Source organism: Phascolarctos cinereus, unplaced genomic scaffold (genome assembly GCF_003287225.1).
Source record: "Phascolarctos cinereus isolate Bilbo 61053 unplaced genomic scaffold, phaCin_HiC Scaffold_5;HRSCAF=322, whole genome shotgun sequence".
Taxonomy (NCBI): domain Eukaryota; kingdom Metazoa; phylum Chordata; class Mammalia; order Diprotodontia; family Phascolarctidae; genus Phascolarctos; species Phascolarctos cinereus.
In genome coordinates, this window is record NW_027555958.1 from 217,066,854 (window position 1) to 217,093,026 (window position 26,173).

At 39.5% G+C, this 26,173-nt stretch overlaps 1 protein-coding gene and 1 long non-coding RNA gene across 2 annotated transcripts in view; both read left to right on the plus strand.

Annotated features, from left to right (window-relative positions):
* The first annotated feature begins 950 nt into the window (after positions 1–950).
* On the plus strand, positions 951–6,437 carry LOC110213518 (uncharacterized). Its single transcript, XR_013487526.1, has 4 exons — positions 951–1,245; positions 2,835–2,894; positions 4,657–4,708; positions 5,288–6,437. It is a non-coding gene; the product is annotated as an uncharacterized LOC110213518 (long non-coding RNA).
* Positions 6,438–13,319: 6,882 nt separating this feature from the next.
* LOC110213537 (serine/threonine-protein kinase ICK-like) overlaps positions 13,320–26,173 on the plus strand; it is a 43,110-nt gene continuing 30,256 nt past the window's right edge. The window contains 4 exon segments of the mRNA XM_078155656.1: positions 13,320–13,364; positions 17,258–17,379; positions 19,359–19,438; positions 21,215–21,306. Of these exon segments, the coding sequence (XP_078011782.1) occupies positions 13,320–13,364; positions 17,258–17,379; positions 19,359–19,438; positions 21,215–21,306 (339 nt within the window).

The following is a 26,173-nucleotide window of genomic DNA, read 5'->3' on the forward strand; positions in this document are numbered from 1 at the left end:
TTCAGATATCTTTAATGCTGTGGCTCATATGACAGCTGGATTCTCATATCTGCTTCTGCGTTCTTCCTGTTGTGATATGTTGTTTTGGTTGAAGTATGTGAAGAAAAGCCTGCCTCGCACAGATATGTAGTTGAAAAAGAAAGGAGTATTTTAATTAAGGCAAAAAACATCTTGGCATTATTATGAAAATAGTTTGGACTTCAAGGCCCCCCAGAAAGGCTTGGAGATCCCCAAGGGTCTTTGGACCATACTTTGAGAATCACTGCTTTTGGGGTGATTAGGTGGCACAGTAGATGAGTACTGATCCTGAAATCAGGAAGACTTGAGTTCAAATCCAGCCTCAGACACTTACTAGCTGTATGACCCTGCGCAAATCACTTAAGATTGCCTTAAGAAAAAAAAAAGGAATCACTGCTTTAGGCCTTTATTAAGAATTAATAGAAAACATTTTTGGGAGTGGAGAATTCACCTAGATTTCTTGCAACAGTAAACTTTAATACTTCTGTAGGTACAGGATTTCCCAAGTGTAGATGCAAAGATACAGAGCCCAAGAGATTCATGCCTTTCATTTTGTGTAATTCTTGCCCACATCCTTTGATAAATCCTCTAGTCTCTTGACCTCTGTAAACCTCTAAATAAGAGGATTGGACTGGATGACCTCTAAGATCCTTCCCGGCTTTAGATCTATGAACCTATCTATGGCTCTACCATTCTACCTGTAATTTTGATTCTTCTAGGTTCTTGCTGTTCAGTAAAGAAGAGAATTAATGAATTACTTGAATTGCCTGTGGGGTATATGGGGTGTTCAAGAGGACCAGCACCTCTACTGGGAGGTTTTGCTGAGCCCTTTTCAGGGCTGCTCATCCCCGTGGCATAGCCAGGGGAAACATTGCGTGCTTCAGTGTAGCCCCGGGCCACACGGCAGACCTCCAGCTTTGTAGAGAAAGTAGCCCAGACTTCCAGGGCAAACTGGCAGGTCTGCACGTGCTTTTCAGTGTAGCCCTGGGCGAACAAGCTCTCTAGCTTGATTGAGAAAGTAGCCTAGATCTCCTTGGGCTTTTCAACACAGTCTAGAGCAAACAGGCAGACCTCCAAATTCGTCCTCACAGCCCAGAGAAAGCAGGCGCACTCCACTTTGTAGAGAAAGTAACCCAGATCTCCACACAGCCTCGGGAAAACGCAGAAAAACCCACAGGGCTTCAGCACACTCCAGACGTCCCCACTAGGACTTCAGCTCAGTACCGGGTAAGTTGCCAGGCTGCTACAGCCTCCAGGAGCGCTAGTCGCTCCCTCAACATAGCACTAGAGAAGAGGGTCTCCCGTGAGCCTCGGGGGTAACATCAGTGCAATAACAGGTAAACAGCCAGGGCCTGTAGCCAATGGAGCAAGAAGCCTGAGACACAGCCCCTTCCGCCCTGGAAGCAGAGATCAAATTTAAAAGAAAGGAAAAAGGCAAAAAAAAAAAATCTCATTAAAGACCTGAGACCTTCTCTTTTTCAGGTAAGGAAAGGTAAGGTTAGGTTCTAGAGTAGAGAAATATGACTATAGAAGGCATTGCTTTTCTTTCTTCCTCTCTCACTCCTTCCTTACTCCTTTCAAACATTCAGTTAAAGGATTTGGGTGAAGTTTGCTATTCATGGATTTTTGTGCATAAACTCATTCAGTTTCCCTGTAAAACTTGATTTTTGTGGTTAGAGCATGTGGAGTAGTTAGTTAAGAAAAATGAATAACTATCGTGACCATCAGGCAGAGTGTGTGAGCAAAGGCAGAAACTCTTCAGCTTTAAGTGCAGATAGCTTGCCAATCAATAAAGCTGTTGCCTATGCAAAGTTCTCCAATTCTGTCCGGTGGTGAATGGGTGATGTTATCACCCTTCCCTTTGGCAAGCTGCAACTCAAAGGGAAGGGAGGAGGAAGAGGAAGCTACTTACTCTTAGAGTATTCTAAAGCTAAAAGTGGATGTTATTTCTAATGTGTGAACTTTCTGTCTTCCAAGAGTGATTTTCTCTCTTTGTCCAGTGTATTGCTTATACTGATATGCACTCTAAAAGGTTATGAAAATAATAGACTCTCCTTTTTCTTGACCTCTCCCTGCTCCTCCATCTTGCACTGAGGGGAAAATGGTCATCTTTCCCTCTGAGAAATGGGATCCTCCTTCTCTCTCTTTGCAAGCTTAGTGTGTGGTACAGCTGCGACCGTCCGGAAAATACTACTCAGATTCTCTAGGTATAAAGTGAAAGTTTTATTAGGTTCTCTTGAGAAGCGGGAGTCTGCTCAGTCGGTCGGTCGGAGAAGGGAGGCCAGTAACAAAGGCCAGGACAAAGGTTATATAGCCCTAAGGTAGAAATACCCACCCACCACTGGCTTTGAATTCCCATTGGACAGGAATTTCAGCCTTACAATCTAAAACGCGAAAATCTATCCCAGAAACGAGAAACCATATATAATACCACCAATCCTAGCTATTTTATCCTTATTTAGTAATTAGCCATTATCTAATGTTGTTGATCATGTGATTTCTAGGAACTCGAAACTTAGGCCTATTCAGGTTAGTGTAAGGTTTGCAACAGTCTAAGAAATTGTTACACTCAGCCCATCTGAGAGATCTCACATTATTTACATTGTTTCATTAGTAACAATTGCAAACAGTTTGGGTTGATAGACATAACATTGGGTTTATGTAACAACCATTTAAATAGCATAGTCAACAAAATGAACAGGCAGGGAATAGTTCCTAGCAACTCGGTGGTAAATATGAGTGTCTGGGTGAAAAATATCCTCCAACCAATTCCTAATTTGTCTTAAAAACATCTTTCTCTTTATTTTGTTCCCCAGGCAACTGATAACCTGAAGTCATGGCAGAGAAACCGAGACTCTACTACTTTAATGGAAGAGGTAGGATGGAGTCCGTTCGATGGCTCCTAGCTGCAGCTGGAGTTGAAGTTTGTTCTTTCTAGGGCCAAGTACTGTGCAGGACTTGGACTTTATTTTATTTTGGTGAGGCAGTCAGGGTTAAGTGCCTTGCCCAGGGTCACACAGCTAGTGTCAAGTGTCTGAAGGCCAACTTTGAGCTGGGGTCCTCCTGACTTCAGGGCTGGTGCTCTATCCACTGTGCCTCCTAGCTGCCCCAATTCTGATTTAAAAACAAAACAAAACAAACAAACTTGGTATTCTGATAACCAATGGATCTAGTAACATAAAATTAGTTTTAGTTTGCTATTACAATTGTTAGCAATCTATAGAATATAAGCTGTCTGAGGACAGAAATTCTTTAATCTTTGTCTTTATATTCCTGGGACCTAGCACAGTAGCTGGATGGATTTTAAATTTTAAGAAATGCCTAGTCAATGAATAATTATGGAAATGAAATACCAGGCTCCATTCAAGGCTCAGCCTTGAGGCCTTTTCTGATCCTTTCCTATCTCCTACCCTTCCCACTTAGAATTTCATCACTTCCCTGAAATTATTTTGAATTTACTTTTTACATATTTTATATTTGCCTATCTTGTGTTTGTGTCATTCCTCTTACTTTGGATGTAATTTAATTTCATTTTGATTCATTTCACATTTATTAAGTGCTTAGGAATAGCCAGGCACTATGCTAGGTACTGGGCATACCAAGTCAAAACCAAAATAAATTTTGATCTCAAAGGAGTTTATATCCTCCTGGGGGGTGGGGGATGGGGAACAACATGCATGCAGATAAGTCAAATTAAAAATGTATACGAAATATTTCCCAGAAGAATTGGGAAAGGGTTTTTGCAGGAGGTGGCCCTTGAGCTGAGCCATGAAGGAAGGCAGGGATTCTAAGAGGTGGATGTAGTATGAGGTAGAAGATAGAATATTGTATATAGAAAATAGCACTAGGCCAGTTTAGCTGCAATGTAGCTTGGTGAGTGTCAGGTGTAAGGTGCCTTTCTTAATGCAAACTGAGTTCAAATTGGCTCTTTTTTTGTGGGGGTGAGGGGGGAGGCTGCCATATCACATTGTTGGCTCACATTGACATTTCAGTCCAGCAAACTTTTTTCAGATGAACTATCTAGCCATAACCTCCCAAGGGAGGATAGGTGACTCAGGATTATAGATTTAGAGCAAGAAGAAACCTCCTGAGTCACCTAGCCCAACTCGTATTTTACAAATGAGGAAACTGAGGTTCAGGGAAATTTAATGATTTACCCAAGGTCACATAGGTGGCATAGATTTAACCCAGATCTTTCCGGGGAGTAGAGGCCTCTTCATCACTGGAGGTCATCAACCAGAGGCAATGACCATTTGTAGTGTATGTCATAAAGGTGCCAGTATCATCAGGTATAGGTTGGACTAGTTAACATCTGAAGTCCCTTCCAGCTTTGAGAGTCTGTGTTTCCAAAGCTACTTTTAAAATAATTGTAATCTACTTTCTCTTCCTTATATTGTAGAAGTGTGTCTTTTTTTTTGAATTAAAAAAAAATTTTTAGGCAATTGGGGTTAAGTGACTTGCCCAGGGTCACACAGCTAGTAAGTGTCTAGTGTTTGGTCTGAGGCCGAATTTGAACTCAGGTCCTCCTGACTTCAGGGCTGGTGCTGTATCCACTGCACCACCTAGCTGCCCCTCAAAGTGTATCTTTATCTAGGACTTTGGAAACGATAATTTCTGTTTTTAATCTTTTTTTTTTAGTTTGAAGAACTGATTTTGGAAACAAGAGAACAATATTTGAAGTTACAGGAAGGTAAGCCTCAATTATTTTGCTCATATCTTTTGCTTGAAATAAAAACTAATTCTTTAGAGATTATTATCATATTTCACTTCACAAACATAAATAATTAAACACAGCAAGCTATGGTGCTAGTTATAATAGCTAACATTTATGTAGCACTTACTATGGGCCAGGAACTTTATAAGTATCTCCTTTGATCCTCACAACAATCCTGGGAGGTAGATGCTCTTATTATCTCCATTTAACAGTTGAGGAAACTGAAGCAGACAAGGGTTAAGTGACTTGCCCAGGGTCACACAGCTAGTAAGAGTCTGAGGTCAGATTTGAACTCCAGTTTTCCTGACTCCAGGCCCTGGGAGAAAGCATTGACAAGGTTAGAATGTTCGAGGGTCAGGAATGGGGAAGGATGGAATCTACTAATCAGCAGCACAGATCTCCCAGGTTTTGTACTCCTTCAATAAATCTCCTGCCTAGCATCAATGGTTATCTTCAATGAGGCATTCATCCCAACTCATTCTGAGGTAGGAAGGCACAATGATCCTGAGGGTAAGCCAGCCTGGGAATTGACTGATCCTACCCTCTTTTCTTCAGGACAAGGAAGGAGAGTGTTCCAGGCCTGGAGGTGGAAGATGGAATATTATGAGGAGCAGAGAAAATTTTCTTGGAGTATATCCTTTGAATAAACCCTAGGGTGATGAGGCAAAATGATTACTTGGAGGGTTAACTCATGCAGATTTTTTTTTTCGATGTTTGGTTGCTGTCTGAGTGCACTGAGAGATACCTGATATACTTGACCTAAATATTATGGAATGGATGATGGGTTCATGGTCTGGGATTCGGGTTGAGGGCTCTAGGTTTGAGTCACATGGTACTTTCTCACTGTCTTAACTTGCAACTTCACTCAAAACTGGAGAGATTTAACTCTTCTCCCTCCTCTCCCTCAGTATTCTGAGATTGACTTACAACTTGCAGGCATGAACTACACTATCACAGTAGACCTTTTCCTTTTTTTTTTTTTAGGCAGTTGGGGTTAAGTGACTTGTCCAGGGTCACACAGCTAGTACGTGTCAAGTGTTTGGCCTGAGGCTGGATTTGAACTCAGGTCCTCCTGACTTCAGGGCCAGTGCTCTATTCACTGCCACCTTGCTGCCCCCAGCCTTTTCCTTTTCAAAAGGAAGAAAAAACCCCAGAAAATCTTAAATAAACAACAATTCCAATTATGTATGTAAATCTTCAGTCACAGATCCAAGTATGTGCTCTACCTGGGGAGCTCTTTTGCTCCTATTTCTTTCGTTTCCAAATGAAAATTTATCAGAGAGTCTCCTTTCTGTGTCTATCTGTTTCTTTCTCTGCCTTTCCAGCCTTCTGTCTTCCTCTCTCTTTCCCTTTCACTCTACCTCTCCTTTTTTTCCTCCTTTCTGCTGCTCTTCATGTCTCTGTCATATGAATTTTTTTTTAAAGTTTCTAGGCCTGGGTTGAGGTAAATGAGTGGAAAAACATGCATAAACCACGTACTACGCGTCAAATACTCTGCCAAGGGCTGAAAATACAGATAGCTGAGCAAGACAGTCCCTCCTCCCAAGGACTCACATTCCAATTGGGAGAGAGATCACACAGCAGAGTTCATTTGCAAAAGATATGGAAATGCCCAGTGGCCCTGAGGGTGCAGTGGCAATAACAAGGCGAACCTGTTGTTTGGAGAACATTGCCATCAAGATACCAGACTTTGCAGATGACCAAAACTTCTCCCAGAATTCTCTAGTGTGATGGCATATTTTGAACTTTATTTGCTGGGGTTTAAGAGAGGGAGAAACCAAAGGAGCTTGTCTTTCATCTTGTTTGCACCTTGTAGGAGACCAGGGTTCTTTCCACTGTACCATACTATCTCCTCGAAGTAGTCTTGGTAGCATTCTGTAGTTCCATGTCCATGTGTATTACTATATACACACATTTACATACATATAATATATGTGTGAATATGTATACACATACAAGCAACGTGTTTCATCATCAGATTCTTCCTCAGATCTTCATCAGGTCTATGCTACTTCTGTTTCAGGTCTCCTCAGGGGGGTAGCTGTCTGTCTCTAACGTAGGAAAGGGACCATTGTAGGACCTAATTCCTGGATGCTTTTGTGTACTTAGGCTTCTAATTATTTGTGCATCTGAAAAGCAGTTCCCCAAAAGGCAATGGTATAGCAGGTAGAGCACTGGACTCGGAGTGGGGCAAACCGAGTTCCAATCTTGCCTCTTCAGCTCTCTATGATTGTAGGTATCAATTGCTTGTCCTCTGAGTCTCAATTTCCTCACAATAACAGCACCAACGTACAGGATTATTGTCAGGATCAAGTGAGATAACATATTAAGATACTTTGAAAACCTTAAAGCTATTATCTAAATATATTTTTCCTTTCTTTTCCACAAGATGCTCTCTCCCAAATCAGTGATCCTTTGGCTACACTCAAGAGTTCAGTGTCTAAAACAAGGGATCTTGTGCAAGATGCAAGGCCAGTGGTCACCACCTCCCTTCTCTTTGGCTTTTCCTTGTATTGGTCTCCTTTCCCAGCTTTTCCCTTGGTTATCTAATTGGAGGTGGGGATAAGCAATCAAAGAAAATCCGAAGACAAACTGCATGGTTATTGAAACTACTCCTTTCTTTCTTCTTGAATGCCTTAATTATTAACTTTTGAAACAATCTCTAGTCTTTGGCCCTTTGATCCTGAGCTCTTTGATAGGGATCTAAGACTATTTTCATCAGTCTTTCCCTTGTTTGATTATCAGGCTTTGGAGGGAGTTACCTTTGTTTTGGCAATATGCATTCTTCCTGTATTTTATTTACTGCTCCAATATTCTAAGGACTTTGATGCAGAAAGGCAGGAACCACTGCCTCTTCTCCCTATGGTCCTAGTTTTATTTGTATTCTCTCAACTTGCACTTTGTTCAGCATGGTGGGGGGTGGGGGAGAGACCCAGCCCTAGGAAGTGCCTGTGTCATGTTCTTCCTCCTTGGAGCATCTTATCTTATGTTATTGATTACACATGTGGTTCTCTTCATTGTTTTATTAATTTCTTTTGATTTATCAACAATCACTTCCATAAGCTTTTGAGTTTTAAATTTTTCTCCACCTCCCTCCCCACCAAAGAAAAAATTCTTAACTAAATAATGTATAGAGATTAGAGAACATTAAAGCTGAAAAGCTTTTGCATGGAAAAAAAAATCATGTAGTAGAATTAAAAGAAAGGAGTTAATTGTAAAAATCTTTGTAGCAAATGCCTCTGATAAAAATTTGATATCCAAGATATATAAGGACTACATACACATGAGCCTTGTCAAAGAACATGAGCAGTTTTGAAAAACAAAAGAAGCACAAGCTATTAACAACCACATGAAAGGATGCTCCAGATTACTAATAATAAATGCGAATTGAAGCAACTCTGAGATTTTACTTCATGTCAATCAGTTTGCCAAAAGACAAAAATGATAGCTGTTGAGTTGTGAGAAGGCAGGCCCATTAATGCACTGTTGGAGCTATGAAACAGTCCATTCTGGAAAGCAATTTGAAGTCAGACTGAAAAAGTCAAATGTACACAGGCCATTTGATCTAGCAATACCATTAGTCTATGAAGGTGAAAGAGAGTAAAAAGTTTCCATATATACAAACGTACTTTTTAATAGCATAGAACTAGAGGGAAAGTGGCTGCTCCTGGAAAAGTGACTCCTGGAGAACTGAGTGAACATACGGTGTTGTATGAACATAATGGAACATTTTTGTGTCTTAAGAATGAAGATTCAAGGAAACTGGGCTAGAGCTCTAAACTAATATTGAAGTAAGCAGAATCAGAAAAATTTTCAATGACTACGGTAATGTAAAGAAAAATAATGCTAGAAGACTGAAGAAGTCTGAGAAATGCGGTGACCAATCCTTACTTCAGGGTTCTGTTCATTGTTAAGGCTGTTTTTATATTCAATTATGAGTGCAGTTTGGAGAAGAGATAGGAGTAGAACTACTGTCCTATTGTAGCAAGCTGATGAAAAGCAAAAGCAGATAGGCAAAGATGGAGATTTTTAAATTGCTAACTCCAAGAGTCAGAGTACATCAAGGCTCTACTTTCTTTTTAAAAAATTATTTATTGTATTTTTAATTTATGGAATAAAGCATTTCCATAACATAGCACAATTTAAAAAAGAGCTGATTATGCACCTTTCTGACAGTAGTAGTTGTCAACTGCAAGGAAATGATGTAAGGAAACTGAGGCAACCAGAATTAAGCAACTTGCCCAGGGCCATACAACTTAAGTGTCTGAGCCAGATTTGAACTCAGGAAGATGAATCTTTCTGATTCTTATCAACAGATAATAAAAGTTTACTTTTATAAAGCACTTTACCTACATTATCTCAACTTTGTGAGGTAGGAAAAAACAATACCTAGCATTTACATAGCACTTAAAGATTGATGAAGTGTTTTATGTATGTTATTTGTTTCTTACAACAGTCCTATAAGGGAGGTGATATCATCCCCATTTTATAGATCGGAAAACTTCGGCTCAGCAGGATTAGGTGAATTTTCTCAGGGTCACGCAGCTCACAAGTATCTGAGACAGAAATTGCAATCCAGGTTTTCTTGAATCACAGTCAAGCACTCTCATCACTATGTCATGCTGCCTCTCTATTTTCCCCATTTTACAGATAAAGAAATGGGGCTCCAAAGAGGCTAAATAACCTATACAAGGACACAGAGTTAATAAATGATAGATTCAAACTTTGCTCTTCAGAATCTGTTTAATGTTCTTTGTTTTTTAAAAAAAGTTTTATCTTTTGCTTTTTATACCACAAACATTCTTGATCTCCCCCTCCCCCACACTTGTAGAACCCAAAGAAAAAAGTCAAGTGAAACCAGCTAATAGTTACTTCATCTTACTCTGTAGGCAATATTCTGTTCCTATAGTTCCTTACCTTAATTTAGGTCACAGGGGTAGGGAACCTGTGGCCTTCTAGGTCTTTGGGTGCAGCCTTTTTGACTGCACCCAAATCCCCTTTTATTGAGGGGATTTGTTCTGTGAAGTTTGGATTCAGTCAAAGGGCCGCACTTGAGGCCCTAGAGGGCCACATGTGGCCTTAAGTTTGCAGGTTCCCTACCTGCAATTGGGATAACAGATTTAGAGCCAGAAATTTCCTTAGAGTTTATCTGATCCAACCCCTCCATTTACAGTTGAGAATGCTGAGGCCCAAAGAGGGTCTGTGATAGCACAGGTAGTGATAGAGACAGTATTCAAACCTAGGTCCTCTGATTCCAGAAACCAATACTCCATTACTACGAAAGAGGGACGTGTCATCATCTCTCCTCTGGAGTCAAGATTGGTCATTGCCATAGAGTTCAGTTGTCTTTTAGCATGCTTTTCTATGATTGTATTCTTGCATATTTTTTAAAAAAATTTTTATCTCTTGCATCAGTTTATACAAGTCTACTCAAATTTCTCCGAACTTCTCATATTTACCATTTTCAATTATGTAATAGATCTATTGCATTCATTTGCCACAATTTATTCAGGCTTTCACCATTTGATGTTCAGTCTTTTTTCAATTGTGTCCAACTCTTTGTGACCCCATTCCGGGGTTTCTTGGCAGAGATACTGGAGTGCTTTGTCATTGCCTTCACTTGTTCTATAAGTAAGGAAACTGAGGCAAGCAGGGTTAAGTGACTTGTCAAGGGTCACACAACTTAAGTGCCTGAGCCAGATTTGAACTCAGGGAGATGAATCTTTCTGATTCTAAGCCTGGCACGCTATCTACTGTGCCACCTAGCTGCCCTTACCCAATCTGATAGGTACCTACTTTTTTTTTTTAGGCAGTTGGGTTTAAGTGACTTGCCCAAGGTCACACAGCTAGTAAATGTCACGTGTTTGGCCTGAGGCCGCATTTGAACCCAGGTCCTCCTGACTCCAGGGCCAGTGCTCTATCCACTGTGCCACCTAGCTGCCCCTCTTTCCAGTTTCTTGCCAGATTGAGTTCTACTATGAATATTAGATTTCCCTTTCTGTCTTTGATTCCTTTGTGAGAGATGCTCAGTAGTTAGCTCACTGGTTCAAAGGTATGAACGGTCTGTTAACTTTTCTCACATATTTCCAAATTACTTTCCAGAATGTCTGGACTGATTCACGTCTCCACCAGTGGTGCATTTATATGCCTGTTCACATTATTTCCATCCTTTATCATCCTTGTCAGATTGGTGGGCAGGAGTGAAATTTCAGAGTTGTTTCAATATTCTCTTATTTAGTGATTTGGAAGACTTATTCGTGTGGTTGTTGATGGTCTGTAATTCTTTTAAAATTATTCATACCTATTGATTTATTAGGGATTTTTTCAGTTAAATATTTTTGTTAATCCCTTTTTTTACCTTTCTTTTTCCTTTTGTATCGTATAGGTAAGAATTTATCTGAAACATTTGGTGCAAATATTTTTCCCATTTAATAGTTTCTTTTATTATAATAACACTTATTTTGTTCATGCAAAGTTTTTAAAAATTGGGGCAGCTAGGTGGGGCAGTGGATAGAGCACTGGCCCTGGAATCAGGAGGACCTGAATTCAAATTCGACCTCAGACACATAACACTCACTAGCTGTGTGACTCTAGGTAAGTCACTTAATCCCAATTGCCTCACCAAAAAATAATAATAATAATAATAATCCCAAGGGATTAGAGCTGAAATGAGCTAGCAACCAGAACACAGTAGATGGAGTATTGCACAGTAGATGGAGTATTGTTTTATCTGCTCCATTCATCTGCAGATAGGGTCATCAGAATGTTTCTTTGGATTCCTGTGACCCAGGTTTAGTCTCTAGCTTTCCCATTCATTCAATGCCTACAATGTACAGAGAACATTGTGCTTATTGAAATATAAAATATAGATTAAACATAACCATTGCTTTCCTGTAACTTATAGTCTAATAGAGGGATAATACACAAACACTGATAATTAGAAATTTATAAAATTGTTATATAAGGGGTCATCATTACCATCCAGGAAGATCAGAGAAGGCTTTGTGAGGCAGGTAAGCTTTTGAGAAAGGCTTTAAAGGGCAGTAGAAATTCAACAGGAAAAGGGAAGTGGGATAGACATTCCATAAACAGGAATAGTGTAAACAATGACAGTGAAGTGTAATAGGGTGTATTGGGAGGGAAAAGGAAGAAGTGGCTCATGTTGGATAGACGGTAATAATAATGAAAGTGAATAGAATGAGCAAGCCTTGAAATCTTTGTATAGTGCTGAATTGTGGAGAGCCTTGAGTGAAAGGCAAGAGGATTTTTGACTTTTTTAGTTGGTCATAGTAGGCCAAAGGAGAACCACTGAACATTTTTGAACATAAGAATGATCCAGATCTATGAGTAAAAGAAGAAAATTATTCTAATAGAAAGGTAAAGAATGAACTAGAGGTCTTCCTGACGCCAGGTCCAGCTTGCTATCCATTGTGCCACCTAGCTGCCTCGAAAACCCTAAACAGTTAAGCAAAACCGAACTCCACCAAAAGACATTGTGTGTGTGTGTGTGTGTGTGTGTGTGTGTGTATACACATATGTATGTATGTATGCATTTATATGTGTATATTCAGCTATCACAGAAAAGGGAGTACCTTCCAGCCAGTGCAAAGGCTCAAAGATGGAGAATAAATGCAAATAAATCTCTTAAATTATGAAGAAAATAGATACAATGTAATTAAATACAAGGTACTTTGGGAGGGAGGAAATAGAGACTGTGGGTATCAGAAGAGGCTTCACCAGGAAGGTCATGCATAGTGCCCTCCTTTCTTCTTCATCCTTTATACATTTCTTCCCCCTCCCACATACACTTTTCAGTCTTACCAGAATTCTCTCTGTTCCTCACACCAGACATTCCATCTTTCATTTGAATATAATAAGCTCCTAAATAGTAGATAAGCGTTTTATTCTTTACATTTGTATGCCCACTGCTTGGCACATAGTAGGTGCTTAATAAATGCTTTTTTACTGTGTGACTGGTGCAGCACCAAGTGCCTTGTCTTACTAGATAAAAGCTTCTTGTTATTAATGATAGCTTACATCTGAATCGTCCAGAAGGCTGGACTGGATCCTTTAAAAACAATGATCCTTTTTCAGAAGAAGGCCCTTTTGAAAACAAATGACCTATGCCTCATATATAATTTTCCTGCTCTGCGTTCTGTGCCCGATACAGCCCAGTCTGCCAAGGGGAGGGACCTCTTTCTTGGAAATAGTATTCAGGGGCATTCTGTGTGTGTATTTTACAAGTAGATGAAAATTGGATATAACTTGCCCCCAAGCATTAATTCTTCTCAGAAGTAGAGTTCTGTAGGAACCATTCTCTTCAGCTTAAAGAAGCAATCTTAGCTTATGATGCTCCCCCTCAGGCCAACAGTTAGAGATACTCTACTCCCTGACTAGAACTCTCTGCTTGGAAAAGACTCTGACCATGACTTCATTTGTCTCTGAATTAATTTTCCTCTGGGCCATCTCACTATTCTGAGACAGCAGGTTTATTGCCTGTGATCTGTTTTAAGCCAACGGGCAGGAAAAAAAAAAGATTAGAAACACCGAAGGGGTTGAGTGGCCATTTGCAGTTTGGCCATTGTTTATGCCGGTTACCCATGGAGGACAAGGAGCCCAACCCAAGAAGGAGGTAGAATCAGCCAGCTAGTTCAAGGCGTTCCAGGCAGGAGAAGCAGGCTGGGCCAAGCAGATGAGGCTGAAGTGCCAGGAAAATGCCTTGGCAAGAGTTTGTCTGTTAGGGAACAGGCCTCAAAGGAGACTGGTTTTGCTTTTTAAAATTTTGTTTTTGTTCACTAACCACCTTTTGCCTCATTTCCCAGCTAATAGGAGTACAAGTACCACCTCTACCCAACTGCTAAACCCTGGTCGTCTCCCTCATTAGTGAGTTTCTTTCTGTGCTCAGATCTGATTTATTTCAACATTTTGTTCTTCAGGAAAATCTTCTTAATTTCTCCTTTTTCTTAACCAGAATGACAGAGCTAGCGTGGCGTAATAGAACAAGCACCCAAGACCAGGAATCAAAGAGACCTGGGTTCCAGTCTGGCTCTGTCATTAACTGTGAAACCTTGGGAAGTCATTCTTCCATCTGGGCTTCAGTTTCCTAATTTGGAAAATGAGGGGTTTGGATAATTAGACGTTCCCTCTGACCCCTTTCAGCTGTGATGTTCTATGATAACCTATGGGGAAAAAAAGCCAGTGGACTTCTTAATGTTGTTATTAATACAGTTGATCCTTTTCTGTGGGAAACAAAACGTTCTTTGAGTTAAAGAATTTGCCCAGGTGGCCAAGATTACTTTTTTTTGGTTTTCTTCAAAGAGGACCAAATTCAGAAGGACGCAGAATATTAGTTTATCTGATGGGTTTTACTAACTATAGTGTGTCTGACCTGTTGCTGTTTTATAGGGCTACTACTGATTAAAAAAATAGATTTAGTCTTCATCACTAAATATAAAGATGGTGTAAAGATAGAATGGACTGTGTTCTAGGCTGTTCTACTATTCCTGTTTGCTTGATCTCCTCTAGAACCTGTCTGAACCAGTGGTCCAACAGCAGTACCTTCCCCTTATCCTCTTGACCCCCTCCCCAGCTAGTACCTATCTTAGCTGCTTGACTGATAACACTGTTTGAATCAGATGGCAGGAATCAGTTCTATTCCTAATAATGAAATGGAAGACCTTGAGGCCCTACCATCCATACCCTGGTATTACCTCCACGGTCTTCCAGGCATAACCATTTACCCTGCCTCCCAAGATCCCTGGCACTATCATAAAAATCACATAGGGGGGGAAATTGCATCAAGTGTTAGAGTATTAGGAAGATAACAATTCAAATCCTGACTTAGATGCTGGTTGTATGACCCTGGGCAAGTCATGTAACCTCTTTTGGCCTCAGTTTCTTCATCTGTAAAATAAGGATAATCATAACACTTACCTCACACGATTGTGGTGAGATTGAAATGAGAGAATTCATGTAAAAGCTCTTTGCAAACCTTAAAGCACTGTATCATGTTAGCTATTATTAGTACTGTCATTATTATTGGACCTACGGATGCAACCTAAGGAGCCCTGGAGCTTGCCAGCTGCCCTAGTTATAAACCTCAGGGATTTCTGGGCTTCTCTATCCATCCTGAAGCCAGCCTAACTTTCTTTTACGTGTGGTCTCTTTCAATTAGAATGTGAGTTTCATGAGAGCAGGGACTGCCTCACTTCTTTTTTTTTGGCTAGGCAGTAGGGTTGAGTGACTTGCCCAGGGTGATACAGCTAGTAATCAAGTGTCTGACGCCAGATTTGAACTCAGGTCCTCCTGATTCCAGGACTGGTGTTCTATCCACTGTGCCACCTAGCTGCCCCTTAATAGATTTTTTTTGGGGGTGAGGCAACTGAGGTTAAGTAACTTGCCCAGGGTCAGACATCAAGTGCCTAAAATGCTGGATTTGAACTCAGGTCCTCCTGACTACAGGGCCAGTACTGTATCCATTGTGCTACTTAGCTGCCCCTTGACGTTTTTTTCTATTTGTATCTCTAGTACTTATTAGAGCACTTGGCACATAGGAAGTACTTGACAGTACATTTTCATTCATTCATTCATTCTTGCCTGTTTCTTCTGCCTTTGCTGCTTTTTTAGGCAAATGGTTTCTCTCATGTTGCTGTAGGGTCATGAAAGCTCTCTCTTTCTCTATCTTTCTGTCTCTCTCTTCCTGTCTCTATCTTTTTTTCCTCCTTTATTCCTTTTCCTCCCTCCCTCCTTCCTCCTTCCCCTACAATTCTGGATATTTCCTGTACGCCTAAAGCTCACAGATCTTGAGAAGGGGCAGCCCAGTACATGGAATAAAACACAGAGAGGAAGATGGAAGAATGCTTAAGAATCTGGCCATCTGCCTTGGCTGTGCTCAGCCATTCTGACTTCAAAGTTTATGCAAACACTTATAAGGCTAGTGATTTCAGCATGAAGCAGCTACCATATCTGCAGCTGGGGGGGGAAAAAGGGCAGCTTTCTTTATTGATTCTTGTCTAGTTATTTCCAGATTCCTACATCTGGAAGCAGTCAGGTAAGCTCATAATGTAGGGCTTGGTGTGTTATCTGGCACAAATAATGGGTACCCTGTAATGGTTAAGGACAAAGGAAGTACTTTACAGTACGGGTTGTGAAAATCTCTGTTCCATAGGAGGTTATTAATAATTTCAAATAAACATTTCCTTCATTAAAATTTCCATTTATAATATTAATCAAATGCTATAAATAATGTTTTTCTGGCTATAGAATTACAGCAAGTGTTCTGTTACCCGAGGTTCCAAAAGATTGTTTTTTAAAGAATTTTGATAACTACATTTTAATATAATTGGATTACTTCATAATCCTATATATTTTATGTTTTTTTGCTTTTTTATTACTGAAACTTAAATACACAATAAGAAAAAGAAACATATTACAAACTTAAATATTGAAAATTAAATACCAAATATAGAAAAAAGCATGTCATGTGCACAGCAGAACATAAGAAAGGATTCCAAATATGTAGCAATAAATTTCCATGTCAAGAAAGTCTGTAGGCTTAGATTCTTATAATCTAGCCACTGCTCAGATTCCTAAAATCTAGCCACTGCTTAGATCCTTATAATCTAGCCAATAAGCCAACAGCTCTTACTAATGTTCAGATTCCTTAAGCATGTGCCCAATATGATGGATGTTCTAATAAACCTTGTCTTTGGCTGAAAAAAAAAAGTCTATATGAGAATTACTACAAATTGTGTTCAGAGCTGTCCATCTTTTCTTTGCTTCCTTGTCAGTTTTCTTTTGTTCTCTGCTGTGCACTTTTTATTTTGTTCTATTTTATGCATTTTAAAACATTCTGAGAAGGTGGCCATAGGCTTCACTAGATTGGCAAAGGGTTCTGTGACACAAAAAAATGTAAAAAAGAAAACCTAAGTTAGGGTACCAAGGCATATTGGACTCGAGTCAGAAAGGGCTGGGTTCAACCCTTGTCTTTAACAGCTATTTGTGTGATCACAGGCAAGTCATTTCTCTTGACCTTAGATTTTTTTTTTTCATTATTATTATTTTGAGATTGAGTCTCCCTGTTTTGCCTAAGCTAGAAATGCAGTGGCCAGTCGGAGGCTCAGTGCTCATACTGATCATCCGCAGAAGCTTTAACCTGCTCTGTTTCTGACCTGGCCAGGTTTGCCCCTTCTTAAGCAGCCTGGTTTCCCCATGCACACTCGTGGGAGCTTATCATATTCATGCCAGATTTAGTGCCAACACCCAAACAGCCTTAGCTTATGCTGCAGCTCAGAACTCCTGAGCTCAAGTGATCCACCAGCCTCAGCCTCCCTTCCCCCACCCCATTAATTTCCTTGTCTGTAAAAAAGGGGGTAATATCTGTATTATCTACCTCAAAGGTTCAAATGAGAGAGTATGTGTGGTGTAATCTTTAAAGCATTCCATAAGTGTTAGATGTTATTAGTAAATAGAAGGTAAAAGATTTTATTTTTCTAACCAAAATCTTTCCTCTTTCTTTTTTTCCAGTCTTTAAAGAAGCTCAACCACGCAAATGTAGTGAAATTGAAAGAAGTCATCAGGGAAAATGATAACCTTTATTTTATCTTTGAATACATGAAGGAAAACCTTTATCAGCTAATGAAAGAAAGGTACAGTTTGGGGAATTTGTTTTAGAAAGGCATTTCTCCCAAGGATGCTTTCCTTCTTCCTGCTTTTGCTTGGCTGTAATCAATCAATCAATCAGCATTTATTAAGTACCTCCTGTTTGCCAGGTACTGTGCTAAGTGCTTTATAGAGACTATAAATCTTCTGCTTCTCTTTTTCCCTTTTAATAGCCAAGATACTTGGGCTGAGGCTTTTGAAATTTCCCATTATTTGAAAGACTGAAGATGAGACCAAGATTACACAGGAAAAGACTCACAGTGACACAACAGAAGTCCACTTTAAAACCTTTGAATAGACTGTTCACTATGGTTATTCACAGCATTCATCATCTAATCCAATCGAACACATAAATGTGTCATTTTACACAAGAGAGTAGGCACAGCTTTATTTCCTTAGAGACTATACACTTTCAAAATTACCCTGAAATTGTGTTGAATTCCTTCATTGTTATAATGCTCAGAGGACAGTAATGAGAAATCCACATACTATGGATGATGCTGATTTGAGGTGACAGTAGTTCTAGATGTCATCAAGACCCTTTTTTGTGGGTCAAGAATTCTTCACCTATCAAAGTTATTTCCTTCCATTCTCTTATAATTTGTTTCTGACATGGCCTCTTATGCCTAGATTGTGGATCCATTTGGGGTGTATTGTTGCATAAGGTGAGAGATGCTTTTACCTTAATTTCTCCCAGATTGCTTTCCAAAATTTACTTGGCAGGTTTTGTTGAATAGTAAGTTTTTACTTATCTCAATAATTTGTGTCCTTGGGTTTAGGGAACACTGTGATCTTGTGTTTCCATTGCTTATGAATCTTACATGTCAAATTTACTCCACTGATCAAATTTTCTATTTAAAATTTTATTTAATTTATTCTCAACTTAAAACAAAAATAAAAACAATTTTGTAATGAATTTTAAACACCCAATAAAATTAGTATTTCTATATACAAAGTAGAACGTGAAACCCTAAACCTCTGTTGTATATAGCTTGCTATTCCCTTTAAGTGTACAACAGATCTGACATGTAACTTTCAAAGCTTCCCTGCTTATCGGTGGCTTTTTTTTTCTGGGCCTTCTGTTCTCTTCTGAGCATTTTAAAAAACATGCTTTAATGACTCTCTTTTCTTTCTTTTGTTTTTCTTTTATTCTTTGGCCTATAACCTATTTCTTTTAACTATTATCAAATTGTTTTGATGATTACTGTTTTATTGTATAGTTTGAAATCTGGTTCTTCTAGATCTTCTTCTTTCCTGTCTTTTTTATTATTTCCTTTGAGATTCTTGATCTTTTGTTCCTCTAGATGGATTTTTAAAATAATTTTGTCATTCTATAAAGTATCCTTTGGGGTAAAGTAGTTTGGATATTATCTCATTGTTATTATCTTGGCATGGCCCAAATATAAGCAATTAATTCCTATCCAAATTAATTAAGTCTTCCGTATTTCTACAAAAAGTTTTTTTATAGTTACATTCATATAATTCTTCAGTGTGTTAGTAAGTGGTAAGTAACCCAGATATTTTATACATTCTGTACTGATTTTCAATGAAATTTTTTTTTCTATCTCTTTCTGTTGGGTTTTGTTAGTAACATGCAAAAGGCTTATTTTGTAGATTTATTTTATATGCTGTTACTTTACTGAAGTTAATAATTTCAATTTTTAGTTGAGTCTCTAGGGATCTGTAGATAAACCATCATATATCTGCATAAAGTGATACATTTACCTATACTTATTCCTTCATTTTCTTATTCTTATTTTATTGCTATAGGTAGCATAGCAAATAATGGTGGTGACAATGGATAGCCTTGGTTTACCCCTGATATTATTGGAAAGGCCTCTATTATTATATGACTGCTATCTTCACTTCTTGCCTATTATTGTCATAAAAACTCAGTAACAGAGAATATATTTTTATGTGTTAACCTAGACTTACAACTTGATTTTTCTTTCTCTACCTACTATAGAAACAAGTTGTTTCCTGAGTCTGCTATTAGGAATATTATGTACCAGATACTACAGGGACTTGCATTCATCCACAAACATGGTAAGTTATTTGAGGCAATTATTCTTTTGACTCACAGTGAAGTGACATTACCTGGTATCATACGTGGAAAGCGTTGGTACTGGATGGCTGAGGCACTGTGGATGGACTTTTGAGTCTGTCATCTCCTTGATTCCTGTATTTCCCACTCATTATTTGTCATGCAGCCATTTGCTTACATATCTTATGTTTATGGCCTTTACTATTAATATTGTTTTTCTGCATCCAAGACTTATTACCAATCTGAGGCTACCTGGTGTATTAATGAGGAAGCCATAGAATTAATGAATTCCTTTAGACTCAGGTGTATTATTTAGAGCACCCAATCTTCTGATTTTGCACATTAAAAATGTAATTCTTTTTGCCCTTCATTTTAAAGTCAAAATTGTCATTGAAGTTCTTGCACCCACAAATTACAAAATCTCAAGCATTAAAAGGTACCTCATGGCTATTTCATTCAACACATAATGGAAAAAGCATCTTTACAGCAAACAAATGGTCATCCAAAATTTGCTTGAAGACCTCTGTTGAGAGTCAACCCAGTTCCTCCAGAGGTAACCCATTTCCCTTCTGGGCAGCTTTGCCTATTGGGAAGTTTTTCAGGCTTAGAGTTGCCTCTTTGCAACCTCTACCCATTACTTGGCTCAGAGTTATTGCCCGGTAGGCAGATTTTTATCACTCAACAAGGAGATCTGGCAGCTTGGTAGTAGCAGTGAGGAGCATAGCCAGAATAAATCTGAAAAATAAAATTACCAATCCCATCCTTAATTGCCTGCAGTCTGTTCTTGCCTTAGGTAGTAAAACCTTCCCCTAGTTAGTGACTAAAGATGATAAAAATAGATGTTATTTGCCTCCCTCTATTATAAAAAATTCATCATGTGATGTTATTAAAATATTGATTTCAAGAACATATTTTAATTTCTCTACAGAGACAGCTTCCACTTTTCATTAAGCTTACTTGAGGTTCTGCTTTCCCTCTTCTTTTCTCTCTCTTCCCTCTCTCCTGCCCCCCCACTCTCCTCTCCTTCCCTTCTTTTATGCCCCTATTCCTCCCTCACTTTCTTCTCCCTGTCCCTTTTCCTTTTCTTTCTCCCTTTACTTCTTTCCTCATCCTCTTCCCTTATCTTTTCCCTCTCCCTCTCCTTATTCGTTTCCCTCCCCTTCTTCCCTCCCATGTTTTCCCTCTCTTCCCTCCCCTCTTCTTTTTCCTCCCCCTTTCCCTTCCCTTATTCCCCAATCCTCTTCCTCTTCTCCTCCTTTCCCTCCTCTTCTTGCTTCCCCTCTCCCTCTCCCTTCCCCGTCTTTCTTCACCTCTTCTCTTTTTCTCTTTCCCTCCTTATCTACTATTCTTTCCCCTCCCCCCTTCCTTCCTCCTTTTTCTTAAATACATTTTATTGATGCTTTTTGTCTTTATATTCCAGGTATTTGAAATTACCCCTTTAGAATAAAAACTTTTCTTAGAACAAACAAAAATAAATGGGGAAAAAATAGCTGATACATTCACTGCATCTGATACCATATGTATCATAATACCTTGTATCCAACTCTGTATGACCCCATTTGGGGTGTTCTTGGCAAAGATACTGGAGTGGGGGGGTGGAGCCAAGATGGCGGAGTGAAAACAGTGACTTGCTTGAGCTCTCTCCCAAACCCCTCCAAATACCTATAAAAATGGCTCTAAACAAATTCTAAAGCAGCAGAGACCACAAAAAGACAGAGTGAAGCAAATTTCCAGCCCAAGACAACCTGGATGGTTGATCAGAAAGGTATATTGTGCAGGGCAGAGAGAGGAGTGCAGTGTGACATGGGCGTGCAGACCACAGCAAACCTGGAGCAGGCATCAGAGGACTGAACCACAGGCAGCTATGGCAGTTTCCAGACCTCTCAACACATGAACGCCAAAGACAACTTAGAAGGTCAGTGGGAAAAGTCTGTTTCTGCGGTGAGAGAAGAGCTAGGTCTCAGAGCCAATTACAGAGTGCAGATCACTGAGCATGGGCTCTTGAGTGGTGGCTGCATTCTGAGCTTCTGGCCCACAGACTGAGGGGAATCCAGTGGCTGATCAGAGGGGGACTGCAGGGATCTCTTTGCCTGTGCTGAGGCAAAAATCTCTTGCTTTGCCCATGCTTGGATCTGGGTCACAGTTCTGGGCGGCAGTCCTGGGGTGAGGAGGAATGCTGGTGTGGTGGGGCTTGTAGTGGCTGTGAAGAGAAAACCCTCCCCACATTTCCAGGACAGAAAGGAGTGCTTGTGGTCACTAATAGACTACAATACAGGCCAGGAAAGGAATAAAAACCTTGTCTCTTATCATACCACCTTGCAAGAACTGAAAAATTACAGGTCCCTACAAGTATCTCTGAAAACAGCTCTACAAACCCCTGAAGCTGGGAACAGTACATTCTTCACATTGGAAGCAGATTCTTACCTTAAAAAAGAGTTTAAAACTCAAGTAATTGGCCAGAATCATGAGCAAGTAGTGCAAAAAGTGTCAGACTATATTATTTTACTTTGGTGAAAAAGAAGACCAAAATATACAACCAGGAGAAGACAACAAAGTCAAAGCTCCTACATCCAAAGCCTTTAAGAAAAATATGAATCAGTCCCACGCCTTGGAAGAGCTCAAAAGTGATCTTCAGAAGCAAGTAAGGGAAGTAGAGGAAAAACTGAGAGTGATGCAAGAGAATCACAAAAAACAAGTCAACAGCTTGCTAAAGGAGATCCAAAAAAATACTGAAGAAAATAACACCTTAAAAAATAGCCTAACCCAAATAGCAAAAGAGGTCCAAAAAGCCAATGAGGAGAAAAATGCCCTAAAAAGAAAAATTGGACAAATGGAAAAGGAAGTCCAAAAGATTACTGAAGAAAATACTTCCTTAAAAATTAGGATAGAGCAATTGGAAGCTAGTGACTTTATGAGAAATCAAGAAACTGTAAAACAAATCCAAAAGAATGAAAAATTAGAAAACAATAATCAAAAAAAGAGCCTAGATATCATCTTTCAAGAAATTATCAAGGAAAACTGCCCTGATATTTTAGAACCAGAGCGCAAAATAGAAATTTAAAGAATCTATCAATCTCCTCCTGAAAGAGATCCCCAAAGGAAAACTCCTAGGAATATTGTAGCCAAATTCCAGAGTTCTAAGGTTAAGGAGAAAATATTATAAGCTGCCAGAAAGAAACAATTCAAGTATTGTGGAAACACAATCAGAGATAACACAAGATTTAGCAGCTTCTACATTAAAGGACCATAGGGCATGGAATATAATAATCTGGAGAGCAAAGGAGATAGGATTATAGCCAAGAATCACCTACCCAGCAAACCGAGTATAATCCTTCAAGGGAAAAAATGGTTATTCAGTGAAATAGAGGACTTTCAAGCATTCTTGATGAGAAGACCAGAGGTGAATAGAAAATCTGACTTTCAAATACAAGACTCAAGTGGAACATGAAGAAGTAAACAGGAAAGAGAAATCATAAGAGACTTATTAAGGTCGAACTGTTTACATCCCTGCATGGAAAGATGATATTTATAACTCATGAGACATTTGTCAGTATTAGGGTAGTTGGAGGGGGGGAAATTATATGTATGAATATAGATAGATAGATAGATAGATAGATAGATAGATAGATAGATAGATAGATAGATAGATAGAGGGCACAGTGTGAGTTGAAGATTAAAGGGTCATATCTGGAGAATAAAATTAAGGGATGAGAGAGGATTATACTAGGAGAAGGAGAAAGGGTAAATTATCTCACAGAAAAACAGAAAAGAAAAGGCTCTTACAGTGGATGGGAAACGGGGGAAGGTGAGAGGGAATGAGTAAATCTTATTCTCATAGTTTTTGACTGAAGGAGCGAATAACAAAGACATTCAGTTGGGTATGGAAATCTCTCTTACCCTACAGGAATATAGGGGGACAAGTGGGCAAGAGAGGAGGGCAGATTGGGAAAGGGGGTAATCAGAAGCAAATACTTCTGAGGAGGGACAGGGTCAAAAGAAAGAATAGAATAAATTAGGGGGCAGAATGGGGTAAAGGGAAATAGAGTTAGTTTTTCACAACATGTTTACTATGGAAGTGTTTTGCATAACTGCACATGCATAACCTATATTGAGTTGCTTGCTTTTTCAATGAAGGTGGGTAGGGAGGGAGGAAGGGAGAAAATTTGGAACCCAAAGTTTTAAAAACACATGCTTAAAAAAATGTTTTCACATGCAACTGAGAAATAAGAAATACAGGAAATGGGGTACAGAAGTCTATCCTGCCCTACAGGAAAATAGAAGGGGAGGAAAGAGAAGGGGGGGAGAGATAGAAGAGAGGGCAGACTAGGGGAAGGGTATTCAGAATGCATGCCATCTTGGGGTGGGGGGAGGGGTGAGATGGGTTGAAAATTTGGAACTCAAAATCTTGTGGAAGTAAATGTTGAAAACTAAAAATAAATAAATTTATATTAAAAAAAAAAAGAAAGTAGAAAGACCTCCAAAGGAAAAAAATATGAAATGTCAAAGGTAATAAGATCAATGATTTTTATATGTGATATTTGGAAATGCAATTGATGTCATCTGAAGTTTTTTGTTTGTGTTATTGTTGTATTTATAAATTCTCTTACATTGTGAAATTCTTCTCTTATATTGTGACAGAAATGCTGTTAAGCAAAACAACTTTTTAATCTGGATGCTGTTAGACATGAATTGGGCTTTTAAAAAGGATGTAATAAAAATAGATATTTAAAAACTGTTAAAAAAAAATAAAAAAGATACTGAAGTGGTTTGCCATTATCTTCTCCAGCTCATTTTATAGATGAAGAAACTGAAGCAAATAGAGTTAAGTGACTTGCTTAGGGTCATCCAGCTAGTAAGTTATCTGAGGCCAGATTTGAACTCAGGAAGATGAGTCTTCCTGACTCCAGGCCCAGCACTCCATGCACTATGGCGCCACCTAGTGGCCCAAGTTGGGAAATACATTTCATTATTTGTTCTACAGGGCCTTCATTGTGCAATGTTATCTGCTTGGTTCTGATTATTTTCATTCCACATTGGTTCATATGAATCTCCCTGCATTTCTCTGAATTCTTCTTATTCATCATTTCTTACTTCATAGTAACAATCCATCACATCAGCCTACAAGCATTTATCAAGTGCCTATGATATTCCAGGTTCTGTGATACAAAGAGGAAATTCAAACTGTCTTTGTTCTCAAGAAATTTTTATGCTGTCTGAGAAGTCAACATGTACACATACAAATACAGACAAATGCAAGTTGATTTTCTGGGAGGTGGCACCAGCAGCTGAGGTTATCAGCAAAAGCCTCAGGTGGGAAGTGGTCCTTGACCTAAGCTTTGAAGAAAGCTAAAGATTTTGAGGTGGGGTAAGGAAAAAAGGCAATCCAGGTATTTTAGCACATCCGCATCCTGTAATGTTTTAGTCTCATTGTTCAGCTGATGGGCATCCACCTTGTTCTCTGTATCTTTTTCTGGCTTCAGGCAATGGAGGGTGTCAGGTGTGAAACAAACAGGAAGCTCTCCATCCAGGTCCTGGTGTTGTGGTCTGAGAGGTGGAGACCCCTCCAAGAGTGGCATACAGGATGGGGTGGTCTGGAATGAATTCATAGACTCAAGCCTTCTTTAAGTCAAGTTGGCAGAAAGTTTATTGTTACGCTTTTCAGTGGGCAAGGATTCCTAAGGAACCTGCAAGAGACTGAGGATGGAGCTAGGGTTTATATGGAAAAGGGCATGGGAAAAGAATGCTGGGGAGGCTGATTAGGTCATCTAAAGGTCCAGGTGTCTTTGGGAGCTACGAATGGGAAAGTGCAGGGAGTACACCAGACAGAGAAGGAGATGTCAGAGGCATGGATCTTGGGAATCTGGCAGGAGGAAGAGTCCTTGGGCCAGCCAGGGACAAAACTCCTTGGGCCAGACAAGATACCCCTCTCTCTCTGTCCTGATTAGACAATGCTCTGTGACAAGGGAAAGTTTTTTCACAAGACAGGAGCTTACTAAGGAATTGGGAGGCTTCCAGAGACATGATTTTAGGGCTGGGGCCTGAGCAGCCCAGCTTTGTGTAGCTGCACTAGGTAGAGAGATTAGGGTTTGCTGGGGCCCACTCATGAGTAATTGCTAGGCACAGTGTCCTTGGGCTGGGGAGAAATTGTCAGAGACAGTGTTTCTGAGACTAGGGAGAAATTGGGATCCAAGTACAAGCACAAGCACCCTGTCACTGGTACACAGATGTCTCTGATTTAGATAAATTTTTAGCCTTGTCTGAAAAAAAATGACGTAACGTATACTGGTGGTTAGAATGCTGTGCTTGGAGACAGAGCAGACCAAATTCAAGTCCTGTCTCTGAAGCTAGCTAGCTAGCTTTGTGACCCTGGACAAGTCATTTAGCAAAGTATAGTTTTTGGCAACTCCCAACAACTTATTTACTAAGACACAAGATTGTTCACAATCTCCTTGGTGGAAGGAGTTCCCCACACTGATAGTTCCCTACCCCAATGAAAACACAGATGGTTTGTACCTTTGTGTATTAGCAAAGATCACAAGGAAAAAGTGTGCCAATTTTTTTTTAAAGATTGTGTTTATGTGAGACTTCACAGTATGTGTTTTTAAGTTTTATTTTTTCCTTTTGTTTTTGCACCGTAGTTACTTCCTCATTCCAAGAGTAACCCCTGCTACTCCCCTCTCCACTGAGCCTTCCCCAGAAATTAATAAAAATAGTTAAGCAAAACCAGTCTCCACAAC